Source organism: Amblyraja radiata, chromosome 2 (assembly GCF_010909765.2).
Source record: "Amblyraja radiata isolate CabotCenter1 chromosome 2, sAmbRad1.1.pri, whole genome shotgun sequence".
Classification (NCBI taxonomy): Eukaryota; Metazoa; Chordata; class Chondrichthyes; order Rajiformes; family Rajidae; genus Amblyraja; species Amblyraja radiata.
In genome coordinates, this window is record NC_045957.1 from 107,454,174 (window position 1) to 107,478,275 (window position 24,102).

General features: G+C 40.1%; 1 protein-coding gene across 2 annotated transcripts in view; it reads right to left on the reverse strand.

Annotated features, from left to right (window-relative positions):
* The window catches only part of cfap69 (cilia and flagella associated protein 69), a 110,075-nt gene that overhangs the window by 37,383 nt on the left and 48,590 nt on the right, over window positions 1-24,102 (reverse strand). For both annotated transcript variants that reach the window (XM_033013100.1, XM_033013110.1), the window contains 3 exons: window positions 18,692-18,810; window positions 6,229-6,310; window positions 1,885-2,077 (listed from right to left, as the gene is read on the reverse strand). In XM_033013100.1, coding sequence (XP_032868991.1) covers window positions 1,885-2,077; window positions 6,229-6,310; window positions 18,692-18,810 — 394 coding nt within the window. The remainder of the gene's footprint in view (window positions 1-1,884; window positions 2,078-6,228; window positions 6,311-18,691; window positions 18,811-24,102) is intronic.

The window sequence follows — 24,102 nt, forward strand, 5'->3', positions numbered from 1 at the left end:
TGTGTGTGAAGCCAGGTGATAAGGGTGATGTCTAAAAGGAATACGTCTCAATACGGTTCAGGGAGGAGGCAAAAGGATTTGAGTATAGGAGCAGGGAGGTTCTACTGCAGTTGTACAGGGTCTTGGTGAGACCACACCTGGAGTATTGCGTACAGTTTGGGTCTCCTAATCTGAGGAAAGACATTATTGCCATAGAGGGAGTACAGAGAAGGTTCACCCGACTGATTCCTGGGATGTCAGGACTTTCATATGAAGAAAGACTGGATAGACTCGGCTTGTACTCGCTAGAATTTAGAAGATTGAGGGGGATCTTATAGAAACTTACAAAATTCTTAAGGGGTTGGACAGGCTAGATGCAGGAAGATTGTTTCCGATGTTGGGGAAGTCCAGAACAAGGGGTCACAGTTTAAGGATAAGGGGGAAATCCTTTAAGACCGAGATGAGAAAAACATTTTTCACACAGAGAGTGGTGAATCTCTGGAATTCTCTGCCACAGAAGGTGATTGAGGCCAGTTCATTGGCTATATTTAAGAGGGAGTTAGATGTGCCCTTGTGGCTAAAGGGATCAGGTGGTATGGAGAGAAGGCAGGTACAGGATACTGAGTTGGATGATCAGCCATGATCATATTGAATGGCGGTGCAGGCTCGAAGGGCCGAATGGCCTACTCCTGCACCTATTTTCTATGTTTCTATGTATACAGATAATCTGGAGTAGGTCAATAATAATAAGAGGATGCATTAAATGTCATGGGATGCATAAGGGTTGATAAATCTGCAGGGCCAGATGTGATTACACTATGGGAGGCAATGGAGAAGATAGCTAGGGCCCTGATGGAAATGTTTGCATTTTTTTTAACCACAAATGAAGAAGACTAAAAGATAACTAACGTTGTTCCTTTACTGAAGTATGGCAGAAGAGATAACTCAGATGATTGCAGGCTGGTGAGCACTACATTAATGGTAAGGAAATTATTGCAGAAAGCTTACAGCATTGGATTTATGTACATTTAGAAAGCCAGGGGAGGATCAGGGGGAGTCAGCAAAGTTTTGTGCTGAATGAATCATGTCCTGCCTTACTAATTTGTTTCGGATTTTTGAGGAGATAGTTAATAACTATCTGAGTTAATTACTGCATTTCGTGGTCTCTGTACTGTACACTGCACAATGACAATAAAGTTTGAATCTGAATAAAATTGATCAAGGTAGAGCAGTTGAAATTGTGTTTATAGACTTTATTAAGGCATTTGCCAAGATCTCACGTGGTAGGCTGGTCCAGAAGGTATAGGCACATGAAAGTCGAGATGAGTTGTCTAAGTGAATCCAAAATTGGCTTGCAGATAGGAATTAAAGATTAGTTGTGAATTGACGTTTTACCGATTGGAAGCATGTGATCAGTGGTATACTACAGGGATCAGTTCTGGGGCTTTTGTTGTTTGGGATCAATATTGACGACTTGGATGCAAATATATGAAGTATGATAAATATGTTTGTGGGTGACACAAAGTTTGGTGGTGTTATTAATAGCAATGAAGGCTGATCCCAAAGTTCTCCATCATTTTCCTTCCATCATTTCTGAGCCAACTGTAACTTTTTGACAGAGGTAGGTTAGTATGAGTATTAGTATTAGAGTGAATAACTCTGTTTTCATTGTTGCAAGACTATTAAGGTGGTAGAATGGGAATTAGCTCAAGCATGATTTTTTCCCCCCCAAATAAATCATATTGTCAAGTAAATATGGAAAAACAATGTTAAAATAACTATGAAAGACAGGTTCAATCTATCAATTTCCTGTCCCGTGGTTATTATTTATATTACTGATGAAAAATGTTAGGTAACTATAATAACATTTTCTATAACATTACAGATTATTTTTCAAACATTTACCTAGAATCCTTCCAAATCCATCCCGCTTGACTCTCATTCCTTTCTCGATGTGCCTCCAGAGATACAGTAGAAGACAGGGTGCTGTCAAATCATTTTTCCCACGCCACATTTTAATGTGATAGATTGTTTTGGTATTGTCACATAATTCCACCAATGTCCCGAGTACCAAACTGTGCATGTACTCTAAGCTTGACTTTACAGGAAAACATAAAAATTCCACTTGAAACAGTTCAAAGAGAAATATTTAATATCAAATTAGCATTCTCCCCAAATACTAAGCATATTATTTTGTTTTCATTAACAAACAGGTTTAATTGTCTAATCATATGGAATTTATGAAAACACCTACATAATCTACTTTCTTCATAAAGCAAAACTTTCCTAGTTTATGGTCAATATGGTTGTCTATGTGGACTTTAATAAAGCCTTTGACAAAGTCTTACTAAGAAATCTGCCATGTGCTATTACTCATAATTCACCTAATTTGGTTGTTTCTTTAGTTCTTTCTACATGAAATAGAATCGTCAGTACTTTTTTTGCACCACTTTAGATTGCACTACAATCTTTGCACTATTCTACTATTTTGCAGATCACTTTTATCAGTACCATTTTGTATTTACTCTACTAGCTTTGTTCAAACAAGGAATTTAATTAAACCTTGGTGTATATTGACAATAAACTAATCTACTGTAAATCCGAATCTGGTCCAAAAGGTTAGAGCTCATGGAATCCAAAGCAAATTGCCAAATCGGTTCCAAAATTATCTTCAACATGTTCTATACATTTGATTGCTTTATATATTTCACTAAATTTAAATCACTATATCTTAATTTACCAATTCCATTTATATAGAGATTCCTATAAATAGTATATGCGACACAGATAACAATGAACGAACCAAGCATACTATTAACAATAAAGTATATATTAGCAGACACAACAAACACAAATTAAATATTTAAAAAAACAGAAGAGGCACAAGAAGACGCTGAGTTACAGCAGTTTGTGTAAAGGTTGCCTTGTATCATTGCTGTTAAAAGTCGTGAAATGCTGGAAACATTCTGCAGGTCAGACAGCATGTGTGGAATGATCTTTAACTTGAAATGTTAACTCTGCTCCTCTTTCCATCTATGCTGTCTGGCCTGCTGAGTGATTCCCACATATTCTGATTTTATTTCAGATTTTCAGCACCAGCAGTTGATTTTGAAAAAAACTCAGAAACTGTGATGGACCTTTATGAAAGATCCCTCAAGTGTGTCTCCTTTGTGTCTTGTAGTTCTGCTCTCGCTCCCCCTCCCCCCAGATGGGACAAGACATCATAATTTCCATTACTTCCAACGTGATCCCACCAACAGTCACATCTTCCCATCCCTGCCCTTTTCTGCCTTTTGCACAGACCGTTTCCTCTGCAACTTCTTGGTTCACTCATCCCATCCCACCTCCTCTAATCTCATCTACTGCAACCCGATGTGGCCTCCTGTCCATCAGTGACACCAAATTTAGACTCCGTGACCGTTTCGCCAAACACATGCTCAATCTGCCAAGACCTGTAGTGTCTCCTGGTTGTTATCCATTTTAACTTCTCTTCCCATTCCCATACCGACCTTTCTGCCATGGGCTACCTCTATTGCCAGAGTCGGGCCACATGCAAACTGGAGGAACAACACCTTATATTCCGCTTGGGTAGCTTACAGCCAAACGGGATGAACAGTGAATTCTCCAATAACTACATAACCTTCCTCCTCTCCCTTCTTCCCCTATATAACCCCCCCCCCCCCCTTCTTTTCCCCTTTTCTTCTCTCCCCTGTGCCCCACCTGGACTCGCACCTATTTCTCCCATCACCTCCCCCTTCCACCCATATTCCTTCCACTAGCTTTCATAACACTTCAATCCGTTTGTCTCACACTTTCTGTATTTTCATCTCTGGCCTTTATCCAACCATCTGCTTATCATATAAGCCTCCTCATCTGTGTTGGACTATTGCCTGCCAGGCTTTGTCCTACCCCTCCTCTCTTCCAGCTTTCTCTCCCCCCACCCCCCCACCCAACAATCAGTCTGAAGAAAGGTCCAAACCCGAAACATCGCCTGCGCATGTAGTCCTGAGATGTTGCCTGACCCTCTCAGCTGCTCCTGCACTCTGTGCCTTCCTTTATGAAAGTTGGTTTGGTCACGACTGGAATATTAGTGCTTTTCTGATCACTGCACTGAAGGTCTTTAAGGATAAGTAGACTATATTCTAGAATATTCTGGGAATGAGAGGATTTGTTATGTGCAAAGTGGGAAGAGCTGTACATTTTCTTTTTAGAGCGAAAGGTTAAAAGCTCTTCCTAAATCTGGTCTAATTTGATTATTTTGGTTATTTTCTCAAGGCAGTGTGAAGTTTAGATTGAGCCAATGGTGGTGACTCTGGTCTGTACAGAGAACTGGGTGTCGAATTTCCTTAATCTTCTGAGGAAATAGAGGCATGTTGTAGTGTCAGCACAAAATATTAGTGGCATTTAAGCAGAGGAACATGAAGCCCTCAAACATCTCAACTCTAGGTTAATTGGTGTAGACTGGGGTATGTACTCCACTTGCTTCTTCATTCTACTAACAATGAAAGAGCAGTTGTTGTTCTGCAACCAAGTTTTCTATCTCTTTGCTGTCTCATTATTGTTTAAGGTCTGGCCTACGATGGTTGATTCTTAGCACACATCAGGTCTCTGTTGAAGTGTTCGGGCACTCCACTGCCTGGTTATCTGAATGTCTGAGCCCACCTCCTCTCAGATCATTTACCTGCACCCATCATAATTCTCTCTCCCACTCCATGGACCATTTTACCAACTAACCTCCTCTTCTCAAAACAAACACTGTCTTGACTTACTGCCTTGACTTACTACTGTCCTGATGTTTCCTTGTATGTAATACTATAAAGCATGGAATAATCTCCACCCAACTATAGTTACCCAACCAGATGCAACTAAATTTAAAGTAGCTCTTTCTTCCCAATAACCCTTTCTGGCTTAAGCCCTCCCTTCACCACCTCCAGTTTAAATTCCATTTGGAATATTTTGGAGGACCAAGAAACCAAGAACCAAGAATAGCGTTGTGGCCTTTGCATATTAAAAAATGGTCACACGTCATATTTCAACATGTTGTGAGAAACCAAGGGACTTTATAATTAACTTTTTAAGGCAGATTGCAGTTGAAGTAAAAATGCTGGAGGAGTGATTGTATTTGTTGAAATATAGTTATCTGTATTATTTTCTCGTCCCTGTGATTTGACTATCAATATATACAAGTCCACAGAAAAAAAAGTTCCTTTGGCTCCATCAAGCTGAGATGCAATCCCCAGACCCTTAGGATATGTCGTGCTCAGATGATTGCCATTGATAAACTCTTCAAAATGCTGATGAATGCTGATAAACCCAAAACTTTCCCACCAAAGCACTTTTGTATAATAATGTTTAAAAATCCAACGGAATGAGAGTTATTTAACAAAGATGGACTGGCTCACTAAATTGGCCAATTAATGGGTTCATAAAAAACAAAATGAAGATGATACAATCAAAGTGGGAGTGTGGGAGTAAAGGGAGAAGGGGTTGCAAACTCGATTATGTGTAAGAGATGCAAGGTGGCCCAATTATTTGATCTAATGGAGTAATAGAATGCAGCTTATTGTAGTTCTACAATCTAGTTAATTGCACATGGCTGAACCATTGACAAGATCAGTTTGAGAAGAATTCTTGACTGTTTAAGGATAGGTGGTCCAGAGATATCATAAGCAAGAATTGCAATCTGAAGCAAATAGAGGGAAAGATGGGAAAAGGATATTGTAGCACAACTAGTTGCAAGATCCTGGAAATGACAATTGAAAACCAAAAGAACCAGCCCTGAAGCAGGGACTCGACCCAAAGCTTTGATTATCCCTCTGCCCGAACAGATGTTGCTTGACACATTAGAAGCCTTCAGCAGTTTGTTTTTGTTTTGCTCCAGATTCCAGTATCTGTAGACCCTTGTGTGTTCAGTGAATCATGGCACCAGGCATCAAATGCTCCCCTCGTACTTTTCTATCTGATGATGATGATGGACTTCTCTCAACCTTCTCAACCTCATGTTCCCAATGTTTGGCTATCTAGGCTGCAGATTCTCTATATATCTTCATGGGATATTTAACCAACTTGTTGATAATTTTTGACATTTAACATCTTCATTGTCACACTGACGAACACCACGTTTCACTTCAGATACTTTTACATTATTTAAATTTTTTTATTCTTAAATTTTAATGTAGTTATTAAAACTCATTGGATTACTATTACAGAAACAGAAATACGAAAGTAACATTAAAGTTAAATTCTTACTTCAAGCAAATCCAGGAGAAGAAAAATGCCTCCGGTTTCAAGGAAAGCATCCTCAGCAGTATAGCATCCAACAATGCAGCACCTGCAACAAATATATAAAGTGGATTTCTTAACTTTATTATTGATTAGTTTGTTTTTATTCACAGCAAATGAGCATTGGAAATTACCATGTGCAAATATAATCATCCCACAGTTTGCTGTCATTTTGGAAAATAAATTCTTGATCATTTTTTTTAAATTAGTGGCCAAAATTTAATGTTATGTAGTACCTTGGCTAACTTTGTGAAGGTTATTATATAAATCTTTCTCACTCATAATGTTTCCCTCTTTCTGATGCTGTATCATAATTTCTATAGCCATTAAAAATACCAGTGCCTGAGATTTGAGTCCTAATAATTTTTTTATAGTCAAATCACATAATTTCAATTTCTTCAACCGTAATGACCATTAATTCGAACCACAGTGTCATTACAAGTCATTGACCCTTTGAGCCTATTGCTGTCCTTGCAAGAAAAATCAAGTCAGTGTCGTTCCTCGACTTCTATTCCATAGCTCATTTATAAATATCAACCCAGCTCAATTTCAAAAGTTTCCATTTCTAATTCAAATGCACTTTTGGACAGTGAATTGCATTAATTGCTTTAGTGTAGAGTGTTATTAAAATCTCGGTCAATGGAAAGCAATAGAAACTATTATAAAATTGCTATTCTTCTTGACTGGACTCTCCCATACTGATCCTCCAGACTGAGATTCCATGAATTCTTCGCTCACCCATGGAGCATTCCTCACCTTCAATCTTTCCCCACCTCTCAATCTTCTCACACCTCCAGTTCTACCTGATTCCCGCTGAAAATCTTCCCAAGCCCCGTTCTGGTCCACAACACACTTCTACTGAGATTGCCACAATCTGATGATTACACAGGGGTGGGTATTTAAGTGAATAAAGTCCAGTTTACTGCACAATATGTGGCCCTTGTGGCTAAAGGGATCAGGGGGTATAGAGAGAAGGCAGGTACAGGATACTGAGTTGGATGATCAGCCATGATCATATTGAATGGCGGTGCAGGCTCGAGGGGCCGAATGGCCTAGTCCTGCACCTATTTTCTATGTTTCTATGTTTCTATGAAAGTTCCTCTTATTAAATAACAATCTACAGCAAATGCCATTGTTTGCAACTACCTTCTTCAAAAAATCTAAGATACTTCAAATTTCTGTTTATCCTAGATTATTATTTGGTGAAACATTTTTGTGCAAGTATAGATAGAATGATTATCTAGTACCAATTATGAATAAATATGGACAAGTGCTAAATTCATAAATATTTTAAATTCCATTTTCATTTGCCACTTTATTTATATTTAATGAGGTCACTTGCGAATAACTATACTTTGGGGATGATCTAGGGAGGGATTTAAGCTGCTTCATGTGGGATTAATCTTGTTTAAAAATTAAGGAATGGCTTTCAACTGCCTTCACTTTGTATAACATTAAGTTATCTAATATGCTGGCAATTAGACATTGTGACAAGCAGCATCCATTTTTAGTCCATGGTGGTGCATATGCAAATAAATGATTTACTAACAGCTCACTGTTGAATAAATACCAAATTTCTTGTGTGCTTCTGTTGTCCTGATATTACTCTCAAATTTTGCTGATTCTTTTGCCAATTTTGTTTGTAGGTATACTATTGAATTCAATATGTTTTATACTGTTTAATACTTATGTTTAAAGTATTAAACAGTTGCAACAGTGAGTTGTTATTTGACAGTCATGTAAATAACAGGGTATTTTGCCATTGATGGAGAGTCTTTTTGCTCTAGAATAGAAGTGGTTAAGGATAAAGATGGAGAAGATATGTCTACATTTACTGTAATCAAATTTGTGGGACAAAAGAAGAAATGTGAGGATGTTGCTTGGTTTGCACTTGAACCATTTACTTCCTCGATTGGCGGAGTAGGATTAACATCAAACTGTAGTAGTGACTGAGTGATGTCAATGACTGTTGAAGAATCGTATACTTGCTGCTGCCAGGAATAACCCAGCGGTATAAATATTGATTTCTCTAATTTGAATTAACCTCTGCATTCCCTCTCTTTCCACCCCTCTCCCATCCTAGTCATCCTATCTGTTCCACTGTTCGTCTATCACCTGTTGCACAGCCAACTATCGACCTTTGTGGGCTCCACCTTTCTTTGGTCATCGGTGTCAGCTTTTATTTGTTCTGAATATTTTCTTTTTCGTTTTTTCTTTTTTAATTTTATTAGAAGCAATTGTACAAAGATAAAACGTTCGGCATTTAGAATTATACAATTATTGTACAGCTTCATTTTTAACCTAAGTTGTGAAATTGAAAAAAAGGGAAAAAGAGCAAGCAAGAAAAGAAGAAAGGATAAAGTGAAAAGATAGAGTAGTGAAGAAAACGAAAAAGTCCCCTAAACTACCAAAGCAGTGAAGCAGAAAGATAGAGGAATAAGAAAAAAATGGAAATATACCTTGCCTCTGCCCCTCCCCCCCCCCCCACCCCCACACCTCACCCAACATGGCATCGGATTTAAATTGAAATTTGTGTTTCACCATACTATTGTTGTAAAAATTCATTGAAGGGTGTCCATGTCTTAAGAAATTGATCTGTTTTTTCCACCAAGACAAGCCTAATGTTTTCCAAATGTAGTGTCTCGGACATATCTGTAATCCACATCTTCACTGTAGGGACTGTTGTCTGTTTCCAAAATGTAAGTATTAATGTTTTCACCGTTATTAGGCCATAGTTGAGAAAATGTCTTTGAAATATGGGTAACTTAGAACAGGCCTCTGACATACCTAATGTGATCAATTTTATATCGGGGTCCAATTTAGTTTTAACAAATTTGGAAAAGATATCAAAAATTCCCCTCCAGAAGTTTTGTAACTTTGTGCAGGAAGCAAAAGAGTGGGTTATAGTCGATTCTTGGAGGAGACATTTATCACAAATAGGAGAGACATTTGGGAAGATCCTTGTTCAATTTAGACTTTGAATAATAAAGTCTGTGCAGTATTTTAAATTGTACAAGGGAATGCCTAACATTAAGAGAACAGTAATGTATGTATTAAAGGCTTTCCTCCCAACTATCCTTTGAAATTGATAAACCCAATTCATCTTCCCATGCTCGCCTAATTATTACTGAAGATGGGTTATGTGTAGTTAAAAGGGTATTGTAAATATAGGATATTAACTTACTTGTATCCGCCTTTCTATTCATGCATTCATCTAAAATATCTGGGTCCATAGAATGACATCTTGCTTGTGTGTTTTCACTTAGTCTCGGATTTGAAGATATCTAAAAAAATTACTGACTTTCAAATGATATTTCACCTGTAATTCTTGAAACGAGAGGAAAATCCCCTTCTCATAAAGATCTCCTAATGTTTTAATTCCTAGATTTTCCCATTGTGCAAACGCCTTATCTATAGTAGATGGTTTAAAGAAGGGATTGTTGGCGATTGGTAAGAGGAGAGAGAAATTTCTCAATTTAAGGGTTGATTTCAACTGTTTCCAAATTCGTAGCGTGCTATGAATTATCGGATTTTCTCATGCATTTAGATGTATTGGAGAAAGAAGAATCGCGCCTATACTGAAAGACGAACAATCTTCCCTCTCCATTTTTAACCAGTTTACTTGTTGACATGTATCATCCATCCAGTAGATTAAGTTTTCAATATTAGTTGCCCAGTAATAAAAAAGAAAATTGGGGAGAGCCAGTCCACCGATTTCTTTAGGTTTACATAAATGTCGTTTATGAATTCTGTGAGTTTTATAATCCCAGATAAAGTTTGTAATCACAGTCAAGTTTTTGAAAAAAGCTTTTAGGGAAGTAAATCGGTAATGATTGAAATAGGTAAAGGAGTCATGGAAGGAAAATCATCTTTATGGCATTTACTCTACCTATAAGGGAAATCGGAAGCGTTTTCCAAAATTGAATAAGGGCATTTAATTTAGTAATTAATGGTGGAAAATTTGCTTGGAATAGAGAGGTATATTTTCTAGTCACGTAAACACCAAGGTATTTAAATTTTTCAGTGGCAATTTTAGAAGGGAAATTTTAGGAGATGTGAAGGGTGTTGAGGTTTTATTGGCATAATTTCACTTTTATTCTAATTTATTCTATACCTTGAGAAGGAACCGAATTGTTCTATGAGGTTTAATATATTTGGGATACTGACTTGAGAGTTGGTAATATATAAAAGTACTTTGTCTGCATATAACAAAATCTTATTATTAGTATGTTTAGTGTTATAGCCATGAATGCCCGGATGAATTCTTATGATTTCAGCTAAGGGTTCTATGGCAAGGGCAAATAACATAGGTGAGGAAGCACATCCTTGTCTATTGCCCCTGAATAACTGAAATTTAGCTGACAGAGTTTGATTAGTCAGTATTCTGGCAGTCGGATTGTTATATAACAACTTTATCCATGAAATAAAAATTTCTCCTAGTTGGAATTTTTGCAATACTGTAAAGAGATATTCCCATTCTACTTGGTCAAATGCTTTTTCTGCGTCTAAAGAAATAATAGATAAGTCTTCATTTATCGGTCTGTGTGAATACATTATTTTAAACAAATGTCTCAAGTTATTAAACGGTGTCCCTTAGGTATAAACCCAGTTTGATCAGAGTGTATTAGTTTACTAATGTACGAGCTTAATCTTCTTGCCCGAGTTTTAGCTATAATTTTCTGATCTGTATTTAGAAGAGCTATTGCTCTATATGATCCTGGCTCTTCAAGATCTTTATCTTTTTTGGGTATCAATGTAATGGTTGATTCTGCTAAAGTTTGTGGTGGCGTCTGTGCTTTGAATGCATGTATTTAAAGGGCTCGTAAACATGGGGAAATTAATTCATGAAATTTTTTATAGAATTCATTATTGAACCCGTCTGGACCTGGCGTTTTGCCATTATTCAGTGATTTAATAGTCTCTTCAATTGATACAAATACATCTATAGATGCTCCTGAACACATCATCAGTAATGTAACCTGGGGTCATTGGGTGTTTTGGGTCTTTCAACATCTGACACCCTCAGTCAGGCGACCCAGCCGTGGTTGATCAGACTACGACTTGTGTTCAGGTGGCATTCGCTCATCCCCATGGACCTTCTCTCCTGATCCAGAGCCATCTCGAGGCCTTCTCCGCTGCCTCTGTGGTGTTCTTGATGGCCCTTCTCCTCGCCACTCCGTTGATGGCCAGTGCACTCAAGGCTTTGTAGAGCGATTGCCCTGCTAAACCTCTGCAGCCAACCTCGATGGGCATACACCTTGCCTTCCAGCCCTGCTTACGGCAGTCTATGACCAGCTCTTCGTACTTGGCCATCTTCCTCTCGTGGGCCTCCTCCAGACGGTCCTCCCATGGCACTGTCAGTTCCAACAAGACAATGTTTTTGGTCGCCTTTGAGACCAGGAGGATATTTGGCCTCAGGGTGGTCGTGGCAATGTGCTGTGGGAACTTCAGCTGTTTCACCAGGTCTACAGAAAGCTGCCAGTCCTGCGTAGTCACCAGGATTCCTGACGGATCCCTGGCTGTTGTGGTTCTTGGCAGCTGCACTCCGGCCTTCACGAAGGTTATCATCTGGGTGATGGGGCGTGCTCGTCTGCAGCATCTGATTCCTATGCTGATGGCTTCTGCAATGGGTTTAAGAACCTGATCGTGACGCCAGGTGTACCGGCCCTGCCCAAGAGCCTTTGGGCAGCAGCTCAGGATGTGTTCCAATGCCCCCTTGACTGAGCATTGCGGGCAATCCGGAGATTCCGCTTTGCCCCAGATGAAGAGGTTCGATGGGCTGGGCAGGACATCATACACTGCCTGGACCAGGAACTTGTTGCGCTGTGGTTCAGAAGGTTGCAATTGTCAAGGAAGTTTTTAATCTGTATGGCTTCGGCTGAAGTTTTAGATGCGTATAAATTTTGATAGAATTTTAAAAATCTTTCATTGATATCTTTAGGGAGTGTAAGCAGCTCACATTTTTCTGATCTGATTTTTTGAATGGTGTGATCTTTTCCCATTTTTCTCAGCTGGCGTGCCAGAAGTTTATGGGGTTTATCACCAAATTTGACGTTTTTTTTGCTTAGTATTTTGAAATAACAACAACTTTTGCAGAGAGAATTTGATTTAACTTGAATTTTAATGCTGCTATCTTATTGTGTTTAACAGTAGATGGATCGATGGCATTTTCTAAATCAAGCTGTTTAATCTGTTTTTCTAATTCCAGTTGTTCCGACCTGTTTTTATTTATTTGGATAAGCTTGATATGAAATAATAGAACCACTAATAAAGGCCTTAATAGATTCCCATAATAAAGAGGCTGAAATATCAGGTGTGTCGTTTGTCTCATAAAATAATTCCATCTGTTGCTTCAGATAATCACAACAACCTGGGTCAGTTAATATTTTGTTCTGAATATTTTCATACCTCTATTTTCCCTCTCCCCTGACTCTAAGTCTGAAGAAGGGTTTTGACCTGAGACGTCACCAATTTCTTTTCTGCCTGACTTGCTCATTTTGTATCTTCTCTTCGGTGTAAACCAGCACCTGCAGTTCCTTCCTACACAATAACTGGATGAGACTGGGGACGTTTTACGTATTTACTATTTGTGAGAAAGAACTGCAGATGCTGGTTTAAATCGAAGGTAGACACAAAATGCTGGAGTAACTCAGCGGGACAGGCAGTTTCTCTATAGAAAAGGAATGGGTGACGTTTCGGGTTGCGACCCTTCTTCAGACTGGCTATTTACTATGTTTGCTCCTGTTGTTAATTGTGTAATAAAACAATTTTCTTGAATATATTGATTAAATCAGAACCATATTGTAATGACCCAGTATTTTGGAGCAGCCACCTGGAACTCTACCCTTGTGAGGAACAATCCATTCAGGATAAGGAATGGAGGAAAATAGAAGGGATAAGTTGGAAGAAAATTGGCATCAATAAACTGATAAAATAACTCCAAGCAGAACACTTTTTCCGGTTTTGGGTTAGTGGGAAATGGAAGACAAGTAAATAAATCACTTCATTAAAACAATGTCCCAAACCAGGGGTTCCCAACCTTTTTCGTCCCGTTTACTCCTGACAACTTTAATAGCACATAACAATGTTATTTCACTTATTAATGAACAACTAATGATGAACAAATACTGTTATACCAGAACCAAACACAGTCAGTCAATGAGAAAACATATAATACAAATCCAGAATCAACAAATTTTCCCCCTGAGTAGGTGAAATTTACCTCAGGTTGGGAACCCTTGTTCTAAACAAACTGATGATCCTTGTTGCAGTTTTAACTACTCCTGTATTGCCTGGCGAATTGAATTTCTACAGCACTTTGTGTTTTGATTGTAGAAAATGGGCAACTAAATTTAACTCTGACAAGTACAATGTGACAGATTTTGGGAAGGTAAACTAGATCGGGACATGTCGTGAATGGTGGAACCCTGAGGAGTGCTGTTGAACAGAGGAACATTTGGGTATAAGTACACATTTCCATGAAAGTGGTTACATTGATACAGGTAGACAACAGGGTGGTGATAAGGTCTTATGATAGGCTTGGCTTCATCAGTCAGGGTATTGGGTACAAGAGTTGGATGTGATGTTACAGATGGAAGATGTTAATGAGACTGCATTTGTAGTATCATGTGCAGTTCTTTTTGCCATTTTATAAGAAGAATGTCATTAAGTTAGGGAGCGTACAGAAAAGATTCACAAGTCTCTTTCTGGGACTGATGGGCTACAGTTAATAGAAAACACTAGAAATGTTTAAACTGTTTTCCCCTGGAGTGCTAAATGGTGTCCTTACATTGGTTTATAAAATTATTGTGGATATATATGGGGGTTTTTTTTCCCCAGGGCAGAGGTAATCAAAAACTAGATGGTATGTGTTTAGATTTAAAAGGGATTAGCATGCTTTTCATACAATGGTGGTGGGTATATGATAGATTAAAAAAAACACATTTGAACAGGTATAGGGATAAGAAAAGTTGAGAGAGATATGGGCCAATTGCAGGCAAATGGGATGAGGAGGCTAGCTCAGGTAGGCATCTCCATTAGCACTGAGTTGGGTCAAAGGGCTTACGTCCTTTACTGCCTGTGCCACGCGACAGTGAGAGTAGGAATGGAGCGAGGTGGAGGATAAATGCGTGGATGAGGGACTGGTGCAGTGGGTATGGATTCAAGTTTCTGGATCATTGGGACCTCTTTTGGGGAAGGTGCGACCTGTACAGAAAGGACGGGTTGCACTTGAACTCAAGGGGGACCAATATCCTGGCGGGGAGATTTGCAAAGGCTACTGGGGAGACTTTAAACTAGTATGGTTGGGGGGAGGGACTCAAATTGGGAAAGCTAGCAGTCAGTGTGTGAAGCAGGGGGCAGAGAATGGTAGCACTCTGACCCAAAATGTAGGGGAGAGAGAAGAAAAAGAAAATAATCAGAGAATAAGAGAGGGTGGGTTTCTTAAATGTGTATATTTTAATGCTAGGAGCATTGTAAGAAAAGTGGATGAACTTAGAGCCTGGATTGACACCTGGAAGTATGATGTTGTGGCGATCAGTGAAACATGGTTGCAGGAGGGCTGTGATTGGAAACTAAATATTCCAGGATTTCGTTGCTTCAGGTGTGATAGAATTGGAGGGGCAAGAGGTGGAGGTGTTGCATTGCTTATCAGGGAAGATATTACAGCAGTGCTTTGGCAGGATAGATTAGAGGGCTCGTCTAGGGAGGCTATTTGGGTGGAACTAAGAAATGGGAAAGGGGTAGCAACACTTATAGGGGTGTATTATAATGGGGAGCGAGAATTGGAAGAGCAAATATGTAAGGAGATTGCAGATATTAGTAGTAAGCACAAGGTAGTGATTGTGGGAGATTTCAATTTTCCACACATAGACTGGGAAACACATTCTGTAAATGGGCTGGATGGGTTGGAGTTTGTAAAATGTGTGCAGGATAGTTTTTTGCAACAATACATAGAAGTACCTACTAGAGAAGGGGCGGTACTGGACCTCCTGTTAGGAAATGAGATGGGTCAGGTGGCAGAGGTATGCGTTGGGGAACAGTTCGGGTCCAGTGATCACAATACCATTAGTTTCAATATAATTATGGAGAGGGACAAAACTGGACCTAGGGTTGAGATTTTTGATTGGAGAAAGGCTAACTTTGAGGAGATGCGAAAGGATTTAAAAGGAGTAAATTGGGACAGTTTGTTTTATGGGAAAGATGTGGAAGAGAAATGGAGTACATTCAAAGGTGAAATTTTAAGAGTACAGAATCTTTATGTCCCTGTTCGGTTGAAAGGAAATCGTAAAAATTGTAAAGAGCCATGGTTTTCAAGGGAAATTGGACACTTGGTTCGGAAAAAGAGGGATATCTACAATAGTTATAGGCAGCATGGAGTAAATGAGGTGCTTGAGGAGTATAAAGAATGTAAAAAGAATCTTAAGAAAGAAATTAGAAAAGCTAAAAGAAGATATGAGGTTGCTTTGGCAAGTAAGGTAAAAGTAAATCCGAAGGGTTTCTACCGCTATATTAATAGCAAAAGGATAACTAGGGATAAAATTGGTCCATTAGAGAGTCAGAGTGGCCAACTATCTGCAGAGCCAAAAGAGATGGGGGAGATATTGAACAGTTTCTTTTCTTCGGTATTCACCAAGGAAAAGGATATTGAATTATGTGAGGTAAGGGAAACAAGTAGAGTAGCTATGGAAACTATGAGGATCAAAGAAGAGGAAGTACTGACACTTTTGAGAAATATAAAAGTGGATAAGTCTCCAGGTCCGGACAGGATATTCCCTAGGACATTGAGGGAAGTTAGTGTAGAAATAGCAGGGTCTATGGCAGAAATATTTCAAATGTCATTAGAAACGGGAATAGTGCCGGAGGATTGGCGTACTGCGCATGTTGTTCCATTGTTTAAAAAGGGGTCTAAGAGTAAACCTAGCAATTATAGACCTATTAGTTTGACGTCAGTGGTGGGCAAATTAATGGAAAGAATACTTAGAGATAATATATATAAGCATCTGGATAAACAGGGTCTGATTAGGAACAGTCAACATGGATTTGTGCCTGGAAGGTCATGTTTAACTAATCTTCTTGAATTTTTTGAAGATGTTACTCGGGAAATTGATGAGGGTAAAGCAGTGGATGTTGTGTATATGGACTTCAGTAAGGCCTTTGACAAGGTTCCTCATGGAAGGTTAGTTAAGAAGGTTCAATGGTTGGGTATTAATGGTGGAGTAGCAAGATGGATTCAACAGTGGCTGAATGGGAGATGCCAGAGAGTAATGGTGGATGGTTGTTTGTCAGGTTGGAGGCCAGTGACGAGTGGGGTGCCACAGGGATCTGTGTTGGGTCCACTGTTGTTTGTCATGTACATCAATGATCTGGACGATGGTGTGGTAAATTGGATTAGTAAGTATGCAGATGATACTAAGATAGGTGGGGTTGCGGGTAATGAAGAAGAGTTTCAAAGTCTACAGAGAGATTTATGCCAGTTGGAAGAGTGGGCTGAAAGATGGCAGATGGAGTTTAATGCTGATAAGTGTGAGGTGCTACATCTTGGCAGGACAAATCAAAATAGGACGTACATGGTAAATGGTAGGGAATTGAAGAATGTAGGTGAACAGAGGGATCTGGGAATAACTGTGCACAGTTCCATGAAAGTGGAATCTCATGTAGATAGGGTGGTAAAGAAAGCTTTTGGTGTGCTGGCCTTTATAAATCAGAGCATTGAGTATAGAAGTTGGGATGTAATGTTAAAATTGTACAAGGCATTGGTGAGGCCAATTCTGGAGTATGGTGTACAATTTTGGTCGCCTAATTTTAGGAAGGATGTCAACAAAATAGAGAGAGTACAGAGGAGATTTACTAGAATGTTGCCTGGGTTTCAGCAACTAAGTTACAGAGAAAGGTTGAACAAGTTAGGGCTTTATTCTTTGGAGCGCAGAAGGTTAAGGGGGGACTTGATAGAGGTTTTTAAAATGATGAGAGGGATAGACAGAGTTGACGTGGAAAAGCTTTTCCCACTGAGAGTAGGGAAGATTCAAACAAGGGGACATGACTTGAGAATTAAGGGACTGAAGTTTAGGGGTAACATGAGGGGGAACTTCTTTACGCAGAGAGTGGTAGCTGTGTGGAATGAGCTTCCAGTGAAGGTGGTGGAGGCAGGTTCGTTTTTATCATTTAAAAATAAATTGGATAGTTATATGGATGGGAAAGGAATGGAGGGTTATGGTCTGAGCGCAGGTATATGGGACTAGGGGAGACTATGTGTTCGGCACGGACTAGAGGGGTCGAGATGGCCTGTTTCCGTGCTGTAATTGTTATATGTCCTTGCTGTGTAACAATATGACTATCCAGTAAGCAAACAGAGGATTACAACAATGCCATAAAGTTTAGAAAGTCATTAATTACTGAAATTTCTTGACAAGTCATATCTAAATTATCTATGTTGCTTTCTTAATTTTATAAAATAATTGTACATTAACCTATTTTGTTCCATACTTAGGCACCAAAAGTGGCAAACAAATGTTTTACTGTTTCAACAGCAACAGTCTGTCTCATCAACAGTTTGTCTTGTCCCTTCCTTCTTTGTTGTTTTTTAATCTGGGTTAAATGTATGTTTTACTGTCCTTAAGCTTGGTTTATGTGGGGGGTGGGAGGTGGGGGTGTTGGGGGAAACTTTTGTTTAAATGTCTTACCTCGACGGAGATGCGATTTTTTCACCGTATCGTATCTCCGTCCGCACTGCAGCCTAAAATCGTGGAGCTGGCGGCCTCTGCTGGGGACCGACTTCGGGAGCTCCAGCTGCGGGAGCCTGCGGACTTAACATCGTGGAGCTGTGGATCCCTGGTTAAGGACCGACTTCGGGAGCTCTGACGAAGGAGCTACGACCGCCCCGACGCGGGAGCTTCGACCACCCCGATGAGGGAGCTTCGATCGCCGGATGCAGGAGCTTCAATCGCCCCGACTGCGGATGGTTCGACTGCCCCAACCGCGGGAGAACAAGGAAGAAAATTAGACTTTATTGCCTTCCATCATGGTGAGAAATGTGGGGAATCCGCTGTGGTTGATATTTACGTTAACTTTTATGTAGTTGTGTGTTTTGCTGCTTTTTTTTGTATGGCTGTATGGTAATTCGAGTACTGTACCTTAATTGGTACACGTGACAATAAACTGACCTTTGAACCTTTAAGTCTCAGAGACATGATCACTGTAATCCTGAGCAAAATACTGCTGGAGAAACTCAGCAGGTCAGGCAGCATTTGTGGAGCAAAATGAAATAGAACATATTGTATCAGGACTCTTCCAGCTCTCTCCCCTCTCAATTCCATCAGTCTGAACAAGTGTCTCAACCCAGAATATTGTCAATCCATTTCCCTCCACATTTGCTTCTTGACCTACTGACTTTCTCCAGCATTTTGGTTTTTTTGCACAACATAAAACTTACCAGATGCAATCAACTGTGGCCAGCAAAAGTTTGTTGTGGCCCATGCCACTGTAGAATTTATTTGGATCAATCTTTAGAAATTTTATGAGAACTTCCACTCCATAAGCACCAAACAGTTCCTAATAAATTATTAAATAAATAATTGGTATTACTTTGCATTAAATAGCAATCAAACCGCACATCCTTTAAGTCTTATGAGTGAAAAACTGGAAATCTGTCATCAATTCAGCTTACAGATTTTATGATCCTTTGACAGATCTGGAGGTGTGTACCAAGGGCACTTTTATGCTGCAATTTCAGCATAACATAGTTTAAGTAGAAAGCAGTGACAATTTGGGATAGTGTTCATCAATATTCCTTTATCAGGCTAGGTTTTGCTTCCAGATCCTACTGCGTTAATAGTGCAAAGAGCTTTTCTTTCACCAGCCTCTGCATCCAGCATGTCATTCTTTGCCACTTCCACAAGCTCAACATGATCCCACCATATTTTCCCCTGCCTTCCCCACTCCGTTACCTTTTCTGCTTTGCACTCTCTCCATGACCCCCTGATTCCTACGAGCACGTCTTAACCCAGAAACTCTACGACCCTGATTCCTCCCAGTCCCCAGCAAATTTAGTCCCTTCGCCTCCCTTGCCACCATGGTTGCAGGAGGGCTGTGATTGGAAACTAAATATTCCAGGATTTCATTGCTTCAGGTGTGATAGAATTGGAGGGGCAAGAGGTGGTGGTGTTGCATTGCTAGTCAGGGAAGATATTACAGCAGTGCTTTGGAAGGATAGATTGGAGGGCTCACCTAGGGAGGCTAGGGAAGCGGAAAATCAAAATGTGACAGGAGGATCCAGAATGTGTGAAGATAAAGCTCTAGATGTAAAAGGGGCAAAAACGGAAAGGAAGGGTAGTAAAAATCATCTGAAAGTGCTTTATCTAAATGCGCGGAGTATTCGAAATAAGATAAATGAATTAACGGTGCAATTAAGTATATATAGTTATGATATCGTGGCCATTACGGAGACATGGCTGCAAGGGGATCAGGACTGGGAGTTAAATATAGAGGGGTACTCGACAATTAGAAAAGATAGACAGGAAAGAAAGGGAGGAGGGGTGGCCCTTTTAATAAGGGAGGGAATAACGGCAATGGAGAGGAAGGATATTGCGTTGAAGGATCAGGATAGTGAAACAGCTTGGGTACAGATAGAGAATAACAAGGGGAAAAAAACACTAGTGGGTGTAATTTATAGACCTCCAAATAGCTGTGACGCTGTTAGTCAGAACATAAATCTGCAAATAGTTGACGCATGTAAAAAGGGAACTGCTGTAATCATGGGGGACTTCAATTTTCATATTAATTGGGCAAACCAAACTGGGCAGGGTAGACTAGAGGAAGAGTTTATAGAATGTATTAGAGACGGGTTCCTAGAACAGTATGTCACAGAACCGACAAGGGGGGAGGCAATCTTAGATCTGGTCCTGTGTAATGAAGCAGGATTAATTAAAAATGTCATAGTTAGGGACTCGTTGGGAACAAGTGACCACAATATGGTCGAATTCCATATTCAAATAGAAGGGGAGCAGGTTGAAACTCAGGCTAGGGTGCTTAGTCTAAATAAGGGGGATTATGAAGGTATGAGGACTGAGCTGATCAAAGTTGACTGGGATAGCAGACTCAAGAATAAGACGGTACATGAGCAGTGGTGTACGTTTAAGGATCTACTGTATAACCTTCAAGAAAAATTTATTCCTATGAAGAAAAAAAGGGGTAAGGGTAAGAACAGTCAGCCATGGCTCAGTAAAACTATAAAGGATAGTATTCGGCTGAAGGCAAGGGCATATAAGGTAGCCAGAGATAGTGGGAGGGTAGAGGATTGGGAAGCATTTAAAGGTCAGCAAAAAGTAACTAAGAGATTAATTAAGACGGGGAAAATAGACTATGAAAGGAATTTAGCGAACAACATAAAAACTAATAGTAAGAGTTTTTATAGCTATATAAAAAGAAAAAGGGTGGCTAAGGTGAACGTTGGTCCATTGGAGGGTGAGACTGGAGAGTTGTTGGTGGGGAACATGGAAATGGCAAAGGCATTAAACGAGTATTTTGTATCAGTCTTCACCATAGAAGACACAAAAAATATTCCAACGCTGGATAAACAGGAGGCGGTAGGAATGGAGGAGCTAAATACTATTAAGATCACCAAGGAGGTGGTATTAGGGAAATTAATGAGACTGAAGGAGGATAAATCCCCTGGGCCTGATGGATTACATCCAAGGGTCTTGAGGGAGATAGCAGTGGGGATTGTGGATGCATTGGTGATAATTTTCCAAAACTCCCTGGAGGCAGGAACGGTCCCAGTGGATTGGAAAATGGCCAATGTAACACCTATATTTAAAAAAGGAAGTAAACAGAAGGCGGGTAACTATAGACCGGTTAGTCTAACATCGGTGGTGGGTAAAATGTTAGAGACAATTATTAAAGAAACACTAACGGGGCACTTGGATAAACATGACTTCATCAGACAGAACCAGCATGGTTTTGTGAAGGGGAAATCGTGTTTAACGAATCTGCTCGAATTCTTTGAGGAAGTAACAACCCGGGTGGATAAAGGGGAACCGGTGGATGTGGTATACTTGGACTTCCAAAAGGCTTTTGACAAGGTGCCACATAAGAGACTATTGCTAAAAATAAAAAATTATGGGATTGGGGGTAATATATTAGCATGGGTAGAGGATTGGCTAACAAATAGGAAGCAGAGAGTGGGGATAAATGGTTCATACTCGGGATGGCAACCGGTAACTAGCGGGGTTCCGCAAGGGTCGGTGCTGGGACCCCAGTTGTTCACAATTTATATAAATGATTTGGAGGAGGGAACCAAGTGTAATATATCAAAATTTGCGGACGATACGAAAATGGGAGGGAAAGTAGGGGATGAGGAGGATAGGAAGAGTCTGCAAAAGGATATAGATAAGCTAGGTGAGTGGGCAACAACTTGGCAGATGAAATTTAATACTAATAAATGTGAAGTCATTCACTTTGGGGAAAAAAATGATAGGGCAAGTTATTTTCTAAATGAGGAGGAGCTGCGTTGTAATGCAACGCAAAGGGATCTAGGGGTATTAGTACATGAATCACTAAAAGTCAGTATGCAGGTGCAGCAAGCAATCAGGAAGGCCAATGGAGTTTTGGCCTTTATTGCTAGGGGGATTGAGTATAAAAACACGGAGGTCTTGCTGCAGCTGTACACGGTATTAGTGAGACCACATTTGGAATACTGTGTACAGTTCTGGGGTCCATACTTAAGAAAGGATGTACTAGCCCTGGAGGCAGTGCAGCGAAGGTTTACAAGATTAATTCCTGCAATGAGGGGATTGACATATGAGGAAAGGTTAAGTAAGCTGGGACTCTACTCTTTGGAGTTTAGAAGAATGAGAGGCGATCTCATTGAAACGTATAAGATCGTGAGGGGCCTTGATCGGGTGGATGCACCGAGGATGTTCCCAATGATCGGGGAGGCTAGAACTAGGGGACATAGTTGCAGAGTGAGGGGGGGCTCTTTTAGAACTGAGATGAGAAAGAACTTCTTCACCCAGAGGGTGGTTAGTTTGTGGAATTCACTGCCCCAGGGAGCAGTGGAAGCAGAAACGTTAAATATATTTAAGTCAAAAATAGATGGTTTTTTAGCTGCCAAGGGGATAAGGGGCTACGGGGAGAGGGCAGGGATATGGACCTAGGTATGGTTAGTATAGTGAGACCTGAGTGATCTCCTGGACAAGTGTCGATCGCCTGGATTGGGGTCGGAGAGGAATTTCCCGGATTTTTTTCCCGAATTGGACCTGGGTTTTTATCCGGTTTTTTGCCTCCCCCAGGAGATCACGCGGTTCTTGGGGTGGAGAGGGGTGATAACGGTATAAAGGGGAGGGTAGTGTCTTGTGTTCTGTGTCTTGTGTCTACTGTTTGTGGGTAAGTGTGTCTGTTTAGTGTTCAGCCATGAGTGAATGGCGGTGCGGGCTCGACGGACCTGGTGGTCTACTCTCGCACCTACTTTCTATGATTCTATGATTCATCCAGGAAGCTAACAGACCTTCAGGTAGGCAGAAAATCAAGTGCACATCCTGCAACCTGGTCTACTAAATGTATTACTTGCAATGAGGCCTCCATATTGGCAAGATAAAGCTTAGACTTGTGGACAAGTGTTTTGTAAAACACCCGTCCACATTGTCCATCTTGTGTTTCCATTTTGCATGCTATTTCAACTATCTTCCCATTATCACACCAACTTATCTGAGCATTGCCTTCTCCATTGCCATGTCAATGCCAAACATAAACTAGAGGAACAGCACCCAATATTCCACTTTGGTAGCCTAGAGCCTATGGTATGAATATTGCATTTTCCGTAATTATATTTCCTAATTAGGGATAATTTAAAAAACTACCCCAGTGCAGAGATGCAAAATCTTGAGATTCAGGAACAGCTTTTTCCCTGTTTATCAGACTTCTGAACAGTCGGCCAACATGTTAGGGTGTGGTCATAGCCTTCCAACCTACCTCAATGTAGATCTAGCACTTATTGTATAACTGCACTTTCTCTGTTACTAGAAAGCTCAAATGCTGTAACACTACATTCTGCAGTCTGGTATTTTCCTCATTGCCCTGGACCTGTTGTACTTGTGTATGACTTGATTGTACTCATATATCATCTGATTTGAATGTATAGCACACAAAAATAAACTTTTCATTGTGTCTCCATACACATCACTACATAAACCAATACTAACACCAACTATAACAATGGGGTTGGTGAGATATGAAGGTGGGCAAATTATGGAATTTAACATAAATAGAAAGCAACCTCTTCAAAGGAAAACAAAAGTAATAATAAATAATACTCAATTGATGTTCACTAAAAATTTTAACAACATTTTATGCATAGGAAGGAACTGCAGATGCTGGTTTAAACCAAAGATAGACACAAAAAGCTGGAGTAACTCAGAGGGACAGGCAACATCTCTGGAGAGAAGGAATGGGTGACGTTTCGGGTCGAGACTCTTCTTTAGACGAGATATAAGGATATTATGCAGTTCCAATAACTATCACCTAGCACTGGAATATTCAGGGATCGGATCAATATGCTGCTTGGAGTGATGCTAGTTTGGCCTGGATCTGTTTCTTCGCGAGTGGGGTCTGCTAGACTCTTCAAATTTGCTGAATCCTTAAATCGTGGGGGAGGAGGGTATGTACACTTTTAAAAGGCAGCCTTGTGACTGAATGCTCATAAAGCCTTGGAGACACAAGAGGCTATGGACACTGAAGACGGACACAGTAAAAAGAGTGCTTTCCTCCAGAGCCATCTCCATTGCTGTTTGGTGAATTATGTTTGCCATGAGGTGGGTTGTATTTGGCGTTATATATCAATAGTTAGTG